This window comes from Dipodomys spectabilis, unplaced genomic scaffold (genome assembly GCF_019054845.1).
Source record: "Dipodomys spectabilis isolate Male_0828 unplaced genomic scaffold, ASM1905484v1 ptg000096l, whole genome shotgun sequence".
Lineage (NCBI taxonomy): Eukaryota > Metazoa > Chordata > Mammalia > Rodentia > Heteromyidae > Dipodomys > Dipodomys spectabilis.
The window spans coordinates 13,005,990-13,021,090 of record NW_024870773.1 but is presented as its reverse complement, the minus strand read 5'-3'; the positions used below and the strand labels follow the sequence as shown (position 1 = coordinate 13,021,090).

At 34.6% G+C, this 15,101-nt stretch overlaps 1 protein-coding gene across 1 annotated transcript in view; it reads left to right on the top strand.

Moving 5' to 3' along the window:
* The window catches only part of Malrd1 (MAM and LDL receptor class A domain containing 1), a 462,193-nt gene that overhangs the window by 85,480 nt on the left and 361,612 nt on the right, over positions 1 to 15,101 (top strand). The window contains exon 14 of the mRNA XM_042686149.1: positions 2,059 to 2,179. Within this exon, the coding sequence (XP_042542083.1) occupies positions 2,059 to 2,179 (121 nt within the window). The remainder of the gene's footprint in view (positions 1 to 2,058; positions 2,180 to 15,101) is intronic.

Here is a 15,101-nt window from a genome sequence, read left to right as displayed (position 1 = left end):
CTTATCTTCAAGTTATTCTCAGTTATTTTTCCTTGCAGTACCTTTTCTATTAATTGAATGCTTTATACATGTACTGCATATGTCTAGGAATCTCAATTACTCTAGGTTTGCAGCCTAAGTAATAGTCTATTTTTTTTCCTGCAACATACTTTTCAACCAAAAAATACATGATTAAGGTCTTTCCATATTAGCACATAAACAGAATTTTAATGGGCATGTGTGCATCACCATTTATTTATAGATGCATATGTGTTTCTAATCATTTCCTGTCAAACTAGCTTTGAAGTAAACATTGTAGTTCATGTCTCCCGGTGTGTAGCAACTTGTGTCTTATGTAAATGCAAAGCTTATGCTATTTCACATGTCACTCAGATGGTCTCTACAAAGATTATGAGATCCATGTACTTGATTCAATCTGTTACCTGATGCCTTGGTTATTCTGTTTTTTGTTGTTGTTGTTCTTGGTCGTGGGCCTGAACTCTGGGCCTGGGCGCTGTCCCTCAGCTCTTCAGCTCAAAGCTAGTGCTCTACCACTTGAGCCACAGTGCCACTTCTGGCTTTTTCTGCTTATGTGGTGCTGAGGAATGGAACTCAGGGTCTCATTCATGCAAGACAAGCACTGTACCACTGAGCAACCTTCCCAGCCCATGTTCTCTTAAAATACTTCCATAGCACTCTTTCAAAGTTTTCTAAACATGTCATATCTTGCACATCTCTTTGCTTTGATTGTTAACTCAGTTTTTTTTTTTTGAGGAAAAATCTTGGGTATCAATTATAGTTGTGGTTTATTATTGCCTATCCATAAAATGTGTTTTCAACTTTCAGTACTGTATTGTTGGCAGAAGAGCTGGATTGTTTCCCTTTGATTATTTTATTATATTATACTTACATATTAGATAACACTTAAAATACAGTTTAGTTGTTAATGTAGTAAACCAAGTGTAGCAGAAAAAATTAGTACCTTTCCTTACCACCACAGTAGTCATGACTCTGATTATCAAGAGCAAAGTAGAAAAAGGTTTGCTTACTGAAACATGGGCCATTAGATATGGTAGACTTAGGGAAACTTCTATTTTTATTTTTAGGTTCAAAGAAGAATAGACAGTTATATCTACTCAGTATGATGGGAAACAAGAAATGTAACCTATGGGTAATATATCAATAGGAACTTAACAGAGTCTCTTTTCAGATGTTTCTTGGCCTCTCTGTGTAGGATTCCTTTCCTCCAGGAATAGGGTAGGACATATCACATGGGGGGTCTTATGACTTAACTGAAGGAAAGGTAGATCAAATTCCTTACAGCTAGCTTTCACACAGAAAAGCAAAGGAAGTGAGAGTGACTTCTGAAATACTGTATTTAATATCATTGTATTCTGCCAGGTAGTACCTGAAAGCCCCATAAATAATCTCAATCTATTTCTCTCTATTACTCTATCTTTTGGTGGAACAACAGCATTAAACTGTGAATGGTTAACAGGAAAGAAAGCAAATTATATCAGTCATTATTCAAATTGTTAGAATAAATTATATTTAACCAGATGCCACGAAGTGCAGATGAATATGATTAACCACTGTATGTGGCTAATGATTGTGTACTTTCCCCTAGTAAGTTTCTGTAGATGTACACATAATATATATATATACATATTCAAATATTCTGAAATGGAAATGAAGCACTAATTCCAGCCAATCTATTACAAATGAATTCATACTTCAATTAAATTGAGTTGTGAGCCACACAGTTGATTACCCCAAAGAGCTCATTTTACATGCATATAACCATTAATGGCTCCAATGGGAAGAAAGCCCTTCACTAGTGATGAATGTTATAGCTTTTACTTGAAACAAGGTTACCTAAGATATTTCCGTTACATGAGATGCTGTCAAAGCAGTTTTGACTTTCCAAATTTATAATTTGAATGTTATGATCAAAACAATTTTGTAAAATTAGCTTGGAAAAGGGCATACGTGTAAATAAATTCTTTCACAGAAGGAAAAGATTGTGAGACTCTACCTTTGTGAAAGATTATTCACAATGATATCTTTCTATAATTGTAGTTAATTTTAGAAGCTACAGTTTGGTCATCAAATGCTACCATTGCTGTAGATGACATCAGTGTCTCTCAGGAATGTGAAATTTCCTATATGTCACTCCCAGGAACCAGCATACAAAATGCAGGTAAGTTTCTTCGCTTTATAATTACAATCTCAACAATGAATAAATTAGTTCTTCTTTGTATCAAGACATAAACTATATTAGAATCACTAATACTTAGTATAGCTTGTCATTATTTTTGTGTTCTTAATACTTAAAACCTAGAAATTTTTTAAAAAGATAAAATATGACATTCCACAGTCCACATTTTAGGTGTTTTCTAATAATAAGCAGGAGATTTTATTCTTGAACTTAAAATTGTCATGTATGGATTTTTTAATTATAAAAGTTGTAAAAGAATTTTAATTATTTTGCATGTTTTAAAGACAATTCTATAAAGATTAACTTTCCTATAATTATATTTGGCACTTAGGGTGAGCATGTAAGGAAATTCATACTTCAGAATCACCTAGGAGTTCAGGAAAAAATATATTATGTGTGGAAAAGGTCAGCCAGAAATTGAAAACACAATACTCTGCTTAAGCCAAGTGCCAGTGGCTCATGCCTATAATCCTAGCTACCCAGGAGGCTGAGATCTAAGGATCATGGTTCAAAGCCAGTCTGGGCAGGAAAATCTGTGAGACTTTTACTTCCACTTAACTACCAAAAAAGGCAGAAGTAGAGCTGTGGCTCAAGTGGTATAGTAATAGCCTTGAACAAAAGAAGCTAAGGGATATCGTCAGACCGAGTTAAATCCCCAGGACATTTTTCTCTCCCTCTCTCTCTCTCTCTCTCTCTCTCTCCCATATACATACATCACACTCCAAATATAATAATACTTTCAAAGCATACATTGAGTTTAGCTATTTTTGTCTAAATTTTTCCATAGGAAGACAGATCAGAATATAAAAAAATTCCAAATGGTCAGATAGATAGTTTGTATTTATAACAATTAGTGATTCTATACATGCATTGGAAAAGTGCTTGTTGTAATCCCTATTAGTTCATCATCCTAGCACTAATTGATGATATCCTCTGATCATTTCTGCCCCTGGGACTCCATAAGTACATAACAATAACAATGTTTTCTGAAAGCTGTCACACTTTATTTTCAAATTCCTATATATGGAAAATATTTGCATATGAATTCAGGTTATTCTATAGTTATATTTCTTACACTTATGGAAATGGGAAATTATGTTTTTTTAGCAGCTAACCAAGAGAGGTGTAAAGCCAAGCATGATAGTGTAGTCCCTTCTATTCAGGCTACTGAGGCAAGATAAAGGTGACTGCCCAGTGAATAGGAAACCAGCTTGGGCACCAGCACCATTGTAGACATATGTATATGATATTTATGTATATATGGGTATATGTGTGTTTCTATATTTTTATTTACATATCTGAGTATAAAAGAGACAGAGCACAATTATGGGTTAAAGACTGGATTAAAGAGCTTTTAGAATTAATTTACTACTACTACTACTACATTTTGATTTAAAAAATACTTGAGGCACAGTGTCATCATTTGATACATGTATATCTATATATATAGTGATTAAATCAATATAGAAAGCATTCCTATCCACTTGCATATTTCAAAGTAAACTTGTTAATACATAATGAGTGTTGTTATTTTAGCGACAATGTGGTATTCAATACAATATATATGGATTAAATATAGAGTAATAGACCTTACATATTCTCATCATTACTTTGTATTTGTAGCCTTCAGGATCTTTTCCTGTAGTAATTAATAAAGTATATAACAGATTATGGTCTACTATACAAAAAAACTCTGGAATTTACTACCTCAGTCTAACTGTATTTTGGTATCTGTTATATACTCTTCCTTTGTCTCTCTTCTCCAGCCTATTCAGTCTTCAGTAGTCTCTACTATATTTTCTATTCAGCATTTCTGTTAACATCCACAAATGAGAGAGAACAGCCTGTATATGTTTGTTTTTCTGTTCTGACTTATTTCACTAACCCAGGATCCTTAACTTCCACCTATACTGATGAAAATTATAGGATTCCACTCTTTTTAACAATTCAGTAATACCTCATTATGTAGGTATACCACATTTTCTTAATCCAGTGTTGGGTACCCTGGTTGATTCCACATCTCAGCTATTGTGAATATTGTTTTTATTAATGGTCTTTCATTAAAGAGAGCTTTTATTCTGTAGATTCTGTAATTCTGTATGTCAACATTTTGTGTGTCACAATATATAGTCCCTCTCTACTCTCTCTCTTTCACTCTCTCTTTCTCTCTTTGTGTGTGGGGTGTGGATGTCCATGGCTTTGATAGATGTCAAGGAAGGCAAAAACAGCAGATGTAATGATTTATTCAATGACTAATGAGTTTTTAAGGGTTAGGCAGCATTACCTTATTTTATGTGCAATTAAATGTTTTTTTTTTTTTAACTCAGACTACATATCACATCACCAGAACCAGAATAAGAGAAAGGCATTAATGTCGACATTACAGAGAATGTAGCCACAGGAAAATGTGATACTTGTTCCCATTTATCCTAATGATCACAGCCTATACTTCTGTAATCAAAGATAGGTTAGCAAGAGGAAAACATAAACAACTTTATTTCACCAAAGTTTCACATGATATAGGTGGCTACAAAAATAAAAGATCTAATATTAAAAATTATGTTAAGTGAAGTAAGCTTGGCCCAAAGAAACATAGTCCCATAGTTTTCCCTTATTTGCAATAACTAGTATACGTCTAGGATAATCTTCCCAGCCAAGTAGAAAAGGTTAAAAGCTATGCACATATGACCATAAAAGATGATGCTAAGCAAAATGAACCCCAAGATAGGACACAGAGGTGCTGTCTTTGTTGCTGTTGTTTTCAATAAACTGAATTTTTGAGGACTTAGCTTGTATAATAGGCTACAGCATTTTACAGCAATATTAGAGCAGTTGCCTGATACTTACATTTAAAATTAGCAAGTGGAAACTTGATTTGCCTGTTTATCAAGTTTCTCCATCTTCAGCATATTTAGAAGTTAATCTTGAGAAAGCCATTGTTCCATTTATTTGCAAGGAGAGGCGGGGGGGGGGGGGATGATGAGGGGGGAAGTGAGAGAGAGAGATTTTTACCCTCTTGATCTCAATTTGAAGCTGAATTTGGATCATAAGCTGACACAGGTTGTATTTCCTCCAGCATGGGCTGTGATTTCATACCCGAGGGCCCAAATGGAGCACTGGAGGCCAAGTGTGTATGTGTGTGTGGAAGTACTGACTCATTCAGTGTACGCACATATTTAGTTTCTGAATGGAAAGCACATAGTGTTTGAATGAAGAGGGCCTGAATTGAGATCTCTGCCCACTGGAAATAATATACCAGTAAGAAATGCTAGATGAGCTTCAAGCCAGTAACAAGAAATGAAGATATCTTTAACTTTCAACCTTTCTGAACTTGAAGTATAACATCTGAACTGACTTAAAGTGAATATAAAGGATAAGAAAAGAACATATTATAGCCAGGAACAGATAGACAGGTGCTGTATGATACCATTTATATGATTCAAGCATTTCAAAGAGTAGATTTGAGCTTACCAGAAGTAGGAAGATGGGGTGGAAGAGGTATGAAAATAACCCATCAGTCAACATGAAGTTTCATTCAATCACAATGAAGTAACGGTAGGGAGTTTCTGTACAACGTATTATAGTAAACATATTGTTAAGTAAATTGACCTCAGACTGTTTTTATAACAGTAAGATTAATCTTTACAAACAGTGTATTACAAATACTGTACTAAAAACAACTTCTAATATCATTATATGTTTATTGTGAGAAATCTTATTCTAAAATGATTGCAGAGGATCGCCTAAGCTTCAAAAATGCTCTATTAAGACACAACTATTGTCATTGTCATCGTTACTTGCTGCATCTTGCTTAAATCATTCTTATGTTATCCTAGCTCCCATGAAAATTAGATAAAGAGTCAAAAGAAGGATGACTGGTAGATAACCTCGTGCAGAGGTATTTAAACAGTTTGTGAATATAATGAAAACAAACAGCTAGAGTGCAAAGGAGGAAGAGAATAAAAGAGAGGAAGGAAGAAAGGAAGAGAGAAAGGGACGGAGGGAGGAAGAAAGGGACGGAGGGAGGAAGGAAGGAAGGTAGGAAGGAAGGAAGGAAGGAAGGAAGGAAAGGAGAGATGGAGAAGAGGAAGAGAAGAAGGAAGGATCCTTTAGTACCTCCGGGGCTGAGGCAACAGACCCAAAGAAGGAAGAAATGGTGAGTGCGTCATTCTCACATTCCAACTCTGATTCAAACCCCATTCAGTGATGGCTGGGATGTCGTGAGTCAGACTTGGTCTTAGCCAGTGTCCAAGGGAAAAGTCACCCCCAAGTGTTGTGGACAGTCATGTTGTAGGAGCCCAGACAAAAATAACCAAGCAAAAACTCACCAAGAAAGACAAAAATACAGTGACAAAAGGTCCTTAATCTATTACTGACAGAGTCTGACTTGACCTGAGCTATACTAAAATGAAAGTATACATGGACTACTATCTAGGTGGGGTTTTTTTGTGGTACTAAGGATTGAACTCCGTATCTTTTGATTGCTCAGTAAGCACTCAACCATTTGAACTATGCCCTCCTTACTTTCCTCCTCCCCATCTTTCCTCTTCTTCTCTTTTCCCTCTCTCTCCCTGTTCTCCCTCTCTCCATCTCTGTCTGCCTGTCTTTTCATTTCTTAGTTTGTTTTAAGTAAGGTTCCTACTAATTTTCACCCAGATTTATAGACAAACATTGATCTGTTTGTTACCATCTCCTACATGGCTGAGACTTTAGACATATACTACCATCTTACTAAGGTCTAGTATCTTAAAGCAAAGAAACTCTTGTACATTTGGAGCTGCTGCAATATATTTATAGCTGGCACACATACTTGCATAATGTTATCTATTACTGGTATAACCTCACTTTAATCTTAGGCAATTTACCTTGTGACCCCACATACTTACACACATTGCACAGCTCTTCTGTCCTTTCAAGGTCATATTTCATTGAGAAAGATAATTTGCTAACATCTATGAGGAATGGCCTTTTTCTCATGATTTGAACAATAGGGAGTTTGTAGCCTATAATCTTTCATACGAGAAACCATGCTCCATTGCTGCTAAGATGTCAAGTGGTGACAAAGCTAATGCTTCTAGAAGTTCAAAGGACTGATACCTTTGAAATATTTTGTCCTTAGTAATGATTTCTTAGATTACATTACATCTCATAAATCTGAAATGAATTTGGTTGCTTCCAATAGTTTTACAAGGCAATCTTTATGATGCCAAGCAAGATTGTGACTGACCAGAAACATTATCAAACCTAAGGTATCTTGAATATTTTGTTAGCACCATTTTAGCACATCAAACAACAATGACTTTTCACTCTGTTCTTAGGCCCTTATAATTACATGCTAATACTAGAATAGGTCTAATGAATGGAAGAGACACAGACTGGCAGGTACATGTGCAGTCATAATTCTCAATGTGCGAGTGTTAAAATGGAACTAGATAACTTGAGGGGTATAAGGTAGGCTTGCAATTGATGAGAGGAAGAATGACACTGGTCAAGATGTGTTGTGCCCATGAATTGACATGCAGAATGGAAACTCCTTTGTGTAACTATTTAAAGATAACACAAAATTAATTTAGTAATAATGAAAAATAGCTGGGTACTTGTGGATCATGCCTAGAATCCTACTCAGGAGGCTGAGATCTAAGAATTACAGCTTCAAAACCAGCAGCAAAGTCCATGAGATTCATTAACTCCATTTAGCCACCAAAAAAGCCAGAGGTGGAGCTATGGCTCAAGTGGTAGAGCACTAAACTTGGACAAAAAAGGTCAGAGACAACCACAGGTCCTGAGTTCAAGCCTCGTGGCTGCCACAAAAATGAAAATAAAATAAAAGACAGTTTTATAGACATTAAGGAAAGATGGAAGGTGATGAGACAGGGACTTATAGTCATAGTTATTTTTTTCACTTAAAAATTAACAAGTGGGATTAGGGGGAGAGGGGGGAGGCTGGGAAGGGATGTGAAGGGTAAACAAAGGAGGAGGCTGCAATGCTTGGTAAGAAATGTACGCATTATCCTGCCCATGTAACTGTAACTCTTCTGTACAGTATGTTCACAAATAAAATTAAATTAAATTAAAAAAAAAATTAACAAGTGAGAGGGGCAAGGGAAATGGTAACATTGTCCAAAAGGAAGCGCACTCTTTGCCTGGCTTATTTAACCAATACCTCTCTGCTTTAGGTATTTTCAAATAAAAATAACTTCAAAAAAGAGATAGAGATCATAGTTTACATTAAGTCCCAACTAAGTTTTTTTTTTTTTCAAAAAAAACTTAACAAATGAACAGAGCTTTATTTATTTATTTTTATTTTTTCCTTCCTTTTTCTCTGGGGCAGGGAGGAAGGAGAAGCCAATTTCAAGCTATGAATCATTTAGAGAAATATTGATCCTGTATTCCATTTTTTTTAATTTAATTTTATTTTTTTGTGAACATACTATACAGAGGGGTTACAATTACATGGGCAGGATAATGCGTACATTTCTTATCAAGCATTGCAGCCTCCTCCTTTGTTTACCCTTCACATCCCTTCCCAGCCTCCCCCCCCACCCAATCCTCCCCCTCTTCCCCCCCTGTCCCCCTACTAACATTGTAAAGCTCATTTTGGACATGACAACTTGTACTTCTCATTGTTGCAACAGGTCCACCTGTATCCTTAAACGACTTGTTTTCCCCATCTCCTCCACAAGTTATACTGACATCAAATATAGTGAAAGCAGTGGTTATACTATGGGGGAGGGACATACAAAGCAACAAAGAGATAATCTTATAAATGCGTTAGAAACAAATGCATGAAAGAAAAAAACATTAAAATACATATCTAAGGGTTCATTTTCCTAACATCACATTATCTGACATTTTCCGCTTGACTCATACATATACTAGATATTGCAAATAAGGGAAACCATGGGACCTATGTTTCTTTGGGCCTGGCTTACTTCACTTAATATAATTTTTTCCAAGTCTTTCCATTTCCTAACAAATGGGGCAATATCAATCTTTCTGATGGAGGCATAGAATTCCGTTGTGTATATATACCACATTTTCTTGATCCATTCATCTACTGAGGGGCATCTGGGTTGGTTCCATAGCTTAGCTATGGTAAATAATGCTGCAATAAACATAGTTGTGCTGGTAGCTTTAGTGTGGTCTTGTTTGTAAACATTTGGGTAAATGCCCAAAAGTGGGATTGCTGGGTCATAGGGGAGCTCTATGTGAAGTCTTTTGAGGAACCTCCATACTTCTTTCTAAAGTGGTTGAACAAGTTTACATTCCCACCAACAATGAAGTAAGGTTCCCTTCTGTCCACATCCTCTCCAGCATCTGTTGTTGTTAGAGTTCTTGATTTTTGCCATTCTAACTGGAGTGAAGTGGTATCTCAATGTTTTTTTGATTTGCATTTCTTTTATGGCTAGGGATGTTGAGCATTTCTTCATGTGTCTATTGGCCGTCCTTCTTTCTTCTTCAGAGAAGTTTCTCTTTAAGTTTTTAACCCACTTATTTATTGGGCAGTTGTTTCTTTGAGGATTTGTTGTTGGGGGATTTAATTTTTTGAGTTCCAAGTATATTTTATATATGAGACCCTTGTCTGTTGTATGGCTAGTGAAGATCTTCTCCCAATCTGTGGCCTTTCTATTGATCTTGCTAGCTATGTCCTTTGCCACCTGCATTCCATTTTTATCAATCTTTTCATTTAAGTTTCTATCAGTGAGTGTAGATGGGGTAAAGGTGCCCTGAAGAAGTTAGAATTTCATCCTCCCTTGGCTTTTCCATACAAAGTTTAAATAGAAACATATAGGACTCAAATTAAGATCCCAACATTAAACTAAGTAGCACACTATTTTTCCCACTGAGAACTTTAGTTCTTGAAAACACAAGGGGTCTCTATCAGGACAAAATGACAACATCACTGCCTGGTTTTTTATTCCTGAGCATAAAATAAAACAGTATATTTAGCCAAGGTTATTTTCTAAAGAGTTGTGCCAACAAACACTTGTGTCAGCCATGTGTTGGTGGCTCAAACCTGCTATCCTAGGTACTCAAGAAGATGAGATCCTGAGGGTCAAGGTTTGAGCCTAACCTGGGTGTGAGAAACTCAGTTCAAACCATGTTTTCACTATGCCTGCTTTGAAATTTGCTTTTATATTTCATAGTTATTAAAGCGTTATTTGTAATTTTTTCCAACAAATACTTAGTTTTCTGAAAGAGAGTAGTACTTTTATACGTTGGATATCATTCTCATTCTTTCTGTATCCTCATAGGATGAAAGGACATGCATCAATTATTATGTTCTAGTCTGTGATTTGTGCTAAAAGTGAGAAAATAAAACTTAAACAGGTCTATTAGTGTAAAGATGTTTTTAATATTTCCAAACATTCTCTGAGCACTATAATTTATTTCTGTCTAAAAAATGTTTAGTCTAAAATAGGTGTATGTTAACAAAATCTAAACTATTTCATGTTTTCAACTTTCCTGTCTGTCCAAGGAGACAAACATATTTTCACTTAGTAGTTGAATTGAGAAAATGGCCTGAGCAAAGACAGGTGGAGCCCAGGGATACTGAGTGATTTATTATTTCTCTGAAGTATTCATTCAAACCTAGATATTCGTATATATTTCCTCCAAACTACTACATCTGCTGAATTCACAAAATTATGCATAACTCTTCCATTTCTATCACTGAGATGAAGAATACAGTCTAGGTGGTTTTTATATGTGTACATGCTTGGTACACAATTTCATGCATTTCACACTTTCATTACAGACTGATAGCAATTATTCTATTCTGCATGTATTTTCTTTCAATATGTAAATTCAATGGGAGAAAGTTTGAATTCCCCATAACAAGAAGACTAAAGCAGGGTCATGTCGAATTCATATATTTTCTGAAGATGTTTTATATAATTTTGCTTTGTTTTGCTTAGCTTTAGTGGTACTAGTGATTGAAATAAGGACCTTGTGTTTGCTAGGCAACTATGTCTCTGGTCCTTAAAAAATGCTTCTGAGAAGGTCTTCATGGTGAGATTTAAACATAATTCTAAAATGAAAGGCTTCCTATAGTGTGTCTGTCATTATCATTTATAAACTCTTTATTTAATAACAGGTGGAAAATAAGCTACCATTCTTTGTGCTTCCCTGTGTTTCTGTCAGAGGCTCATAGTTTCTGTCACAAATCCTCAAGAAGTGGAGAAAAAGTCGACTAATTCTCACTTATGGAAACCATTGTTCACTGAAGAAAAATGAAAAATATCTCCATAGACAAAGAAAATCTAGTAAATATCCCATGAGATTTTAATCAGTCTTTAGATACTAGAGAAAATAGGGTTTCTACTTGAGAATTCTATTGAGGTTAAAATCTGGATATGTACGTAAGTCCTTTTCTATAATATTTAAGATTAAATTTTAATATGTTAATGATGTCTATGGAGTGATTTTTCCTACCGCATTACTTTGAGCCCATTTCGGATATTATTTTTCAGTAAGATCATTGTTCATTTCTACTCTGAAAGTTAAAAAAATAGAATTACATTTGGCATTTTTTTTTCTTGTAAACCTTAGCCCGTTCAATTTTCTCTATTTCTCTTGTCCATTTTGTTTTTGTTCTCAGGTTAATTAACAATGCATGTGCAATCGAAATGTGACATGCCAATCATTCCTTATTTAGCACCTAGTGTGCCAGAGAGTGTCACAGAACTTTGCTATGTAGGCAGCGAAAACATACACTTTTGTCTGACTCTCTTGAAGGTATTGATTTAAAGAAATCTAAAAGACCCTTATAATGACAATAGTTTGCTCTCATATGCATTTCTCACTACAAATCTACTACCTTTGTAGTTGTTTCAAGTGTGTTTGTATCTAGTAACTGATTTATACCTAAGCAGAGTCAGGCACAAAAGCCTCTGAGTCCTCTCTGCCATCACTGTGTTTAGAGTAGAGGTGAGAAACAAAATGGGTCTAAGGGTGGTTTTCATTTTGCCTACTGAGTCTTCCAGTAGATGACACTTGTAAGGTTCTAATAATAGAAAACATTCGTCATGAATATAGAGATTTGGAAGGAAGATATTAAAATAGGTTTATATTTCTTAAATTCTAATAACTACATTTCTATAACATCTAAATGTTTTCATCATTTTGTTTGGTTAGTGTAGCAGATATAGACAGAAATATTTCCTTGGTAAAACCACTATAGAGAATCTAAACATGTGTATATGAAAGAGGCTACAAAATTACTCTGTTTCCAATCAAATAATAATGATAATAATGGCAATGATTATTTAGTAATGCTCATTTTCTCTGCAGTGGAGAATGAGAATATAAGAAATACGTTCAAGAATTGTCACTGGAAGAGATGTGATTTTGCTGTAAGGGAGGTCATGGAAGGCCTAGTAACACTCTGAGAGAAGGAACATAGAGTGAGTAAGGACAGGGGTGAGATTTCATGAGATTGTGAGAGTGAAGGCATTACCTGAGCTCCAGTGGAAATTCTGTAAGAAGTTATCTAGGGGCAGTATTTGCAACTATAGAAGTGAATTGATAAAATATAAGCAAGTTGATAGGAAACTCCCTTTGGGAGTTAATTTTTTATCTCTGTTGTAAAAGGTGTTATACTTATTTGGGGGGAGTGACTAGAGAGACAGGATAATACTAAGAAGCAAGTGTTACATAGAATTGACTATTCAGGTTGGCTATACTTGTCTGTAGAGCTATTTACTGAATTAAAAAAGAAGTCTGGGTAGATAATACATGAAAAATGGGTTTACATTACAGCTAAGGAAGCCTGTGCCTAAGAAACTCAGATCTTTCCTAATGGGTTGTAAACTAACTTGTTTGACCTTTAGATTGAGACACTGTCTTTATTATACAGTATAATTAAGTTATCCCTATTGTAAAGGAAGCCATCGTCTGTTTTCATGTTTGCTATTTATCTATACTGGAAAGTAAAAGTCTGGGACAAAAGGGGAAGTTAATATATCCTTTCATGTATGGAGAGAGGAAATGTGAGAGACTCATGGACAATTGTCTTCCAACAGTGTTAGCATTCTATAAATACCATTTTCCAAATTGAAAATGATCTATCATTAAATTAAAATGTTCTTACTAATTTTTCAGTTATCTCCTTTATTTTAAAAGAATTACCTTTTTATTTATACATGATATCAATATACTTATATATCTCATTCATTGATTTATATCTTACATTCAATGTCAGAGCAGACCTTTGAAATCTTATGTAGAATAATATAATGAATTTTTGATTCCTAAATATAATAATGTTGAATGGCTAATGTTATTGAGTTATTTTTGCATTCATATTCTTTTAAAAGGTTTAATTTTGTTCATTTACATGGGCTTCTTTTTATTCCACAGTACTTTGGCAAACATTCCCTTACTGTTATATATTATGTTGTAAATAGTTAATGAGTATTAACTATGGATGAAGTCTAAAGTTCAATTACTTCAATCTTATCATAACTTCAAGCACATAAGCACTTGATGTCATTATAAAACTGGAAACCTTAAAAATTTCAGGGTTAGAGGTCACATTTCAAAATAGGGAATACAGTATTAATGCATTTGAAATTTGTAACAGCCACCTAATAAAATCACAACCTTAATGATCTTAAGATAACATTATAGAATATACAATTAACATTTGTCCTTCATACAACTTTCAGAAAGAAACAAGGAGCATCCATCAAGTAGATTTAATATTATATGGTATAAAATCTACTTACAGAGCTTGTTATTTGATTATACATGCTTAGATTTTGCATGATCTTCTTTTGAAAACATGTAGCACAGTGCATGACATAATTGTCAGAAATGTTACTTATGTTGAACTATTAGCAACATTATAAAGGGCATAGGCTTTACATCAGGCTGGGATGGAATTCTGTAAATAATAATAATCACTGAATACTATGTTATTCCTCCTTTAACCTCACATTTCTCATATCTAAACAGGGGACAATAATATTTCCTTAGCGACTTCCTGACTATTAACTAAAATGATGTATGCATGAAGGTGGTTTCCAAAATGACAGAATCTTTGCTGATTTAGATCTCTCTGTAATTCTAATAGTGGCCCTTGGTGGTCTTTCAGTCCTAACCATTCACATGCTTACCATCCAATCTTAGTTTAAGGCCTGAAGTATTAGCCACAATTTCCCTTTCAGTACATTTTTACATGAATTTCTTACAAATACACACGAGTAGGATTATCAAACCATCTATAACAGTGAATTCAAAATGAAACAGAATCTGAACTGGACTGTTTTTCCCATTAGCTTCCTTGAATCCCAGATAAATTGGTCTTCTTCCACAGTGAAAGCTCTGAAACTGACAGCAGTGGGCTTATTTGTCAGCCCACCAAATATCTCCTATACCCTGTCCCCAGAGACAACTAATGTAATTATCTTTACATAATTAATAACAGCCTCTCAGGTAATTTTTCTCACAATAATTAGAAGCTTCTATAGAATCATTAGCTTTTCTAACCATAGCCATAGAAGAGACAAGCATAATTTTCAGAAATTTTGTGTCAACAAGCATTCTATAATGAAACAACAAAGCCCTTAGAACAAAACCCAGTAAAAAAAAACGCACTAAATTCTGAATAGATGATACCTGCAATTATTAATGCAAAGGATGATGCTTCTGATGATGCTGATTGAGGAAGTCAATCATGCTCCAGATAGTGAAAAATCATTGAACCTGTTATTAAACACATACAGAAGATATTGTGTTTCTTAATCAGACAAGGATATATAGTGCAACATTTTCCATAATTGGTTTAGTGTGGTATAATGGCTATCTTAAATATTATTTTCTGTGATTACTTTATTTATGAGTGAGGTATAGATATCTAGTATCAAAATGGACTAGAGAAACATATAAATTTTAGCAGCAT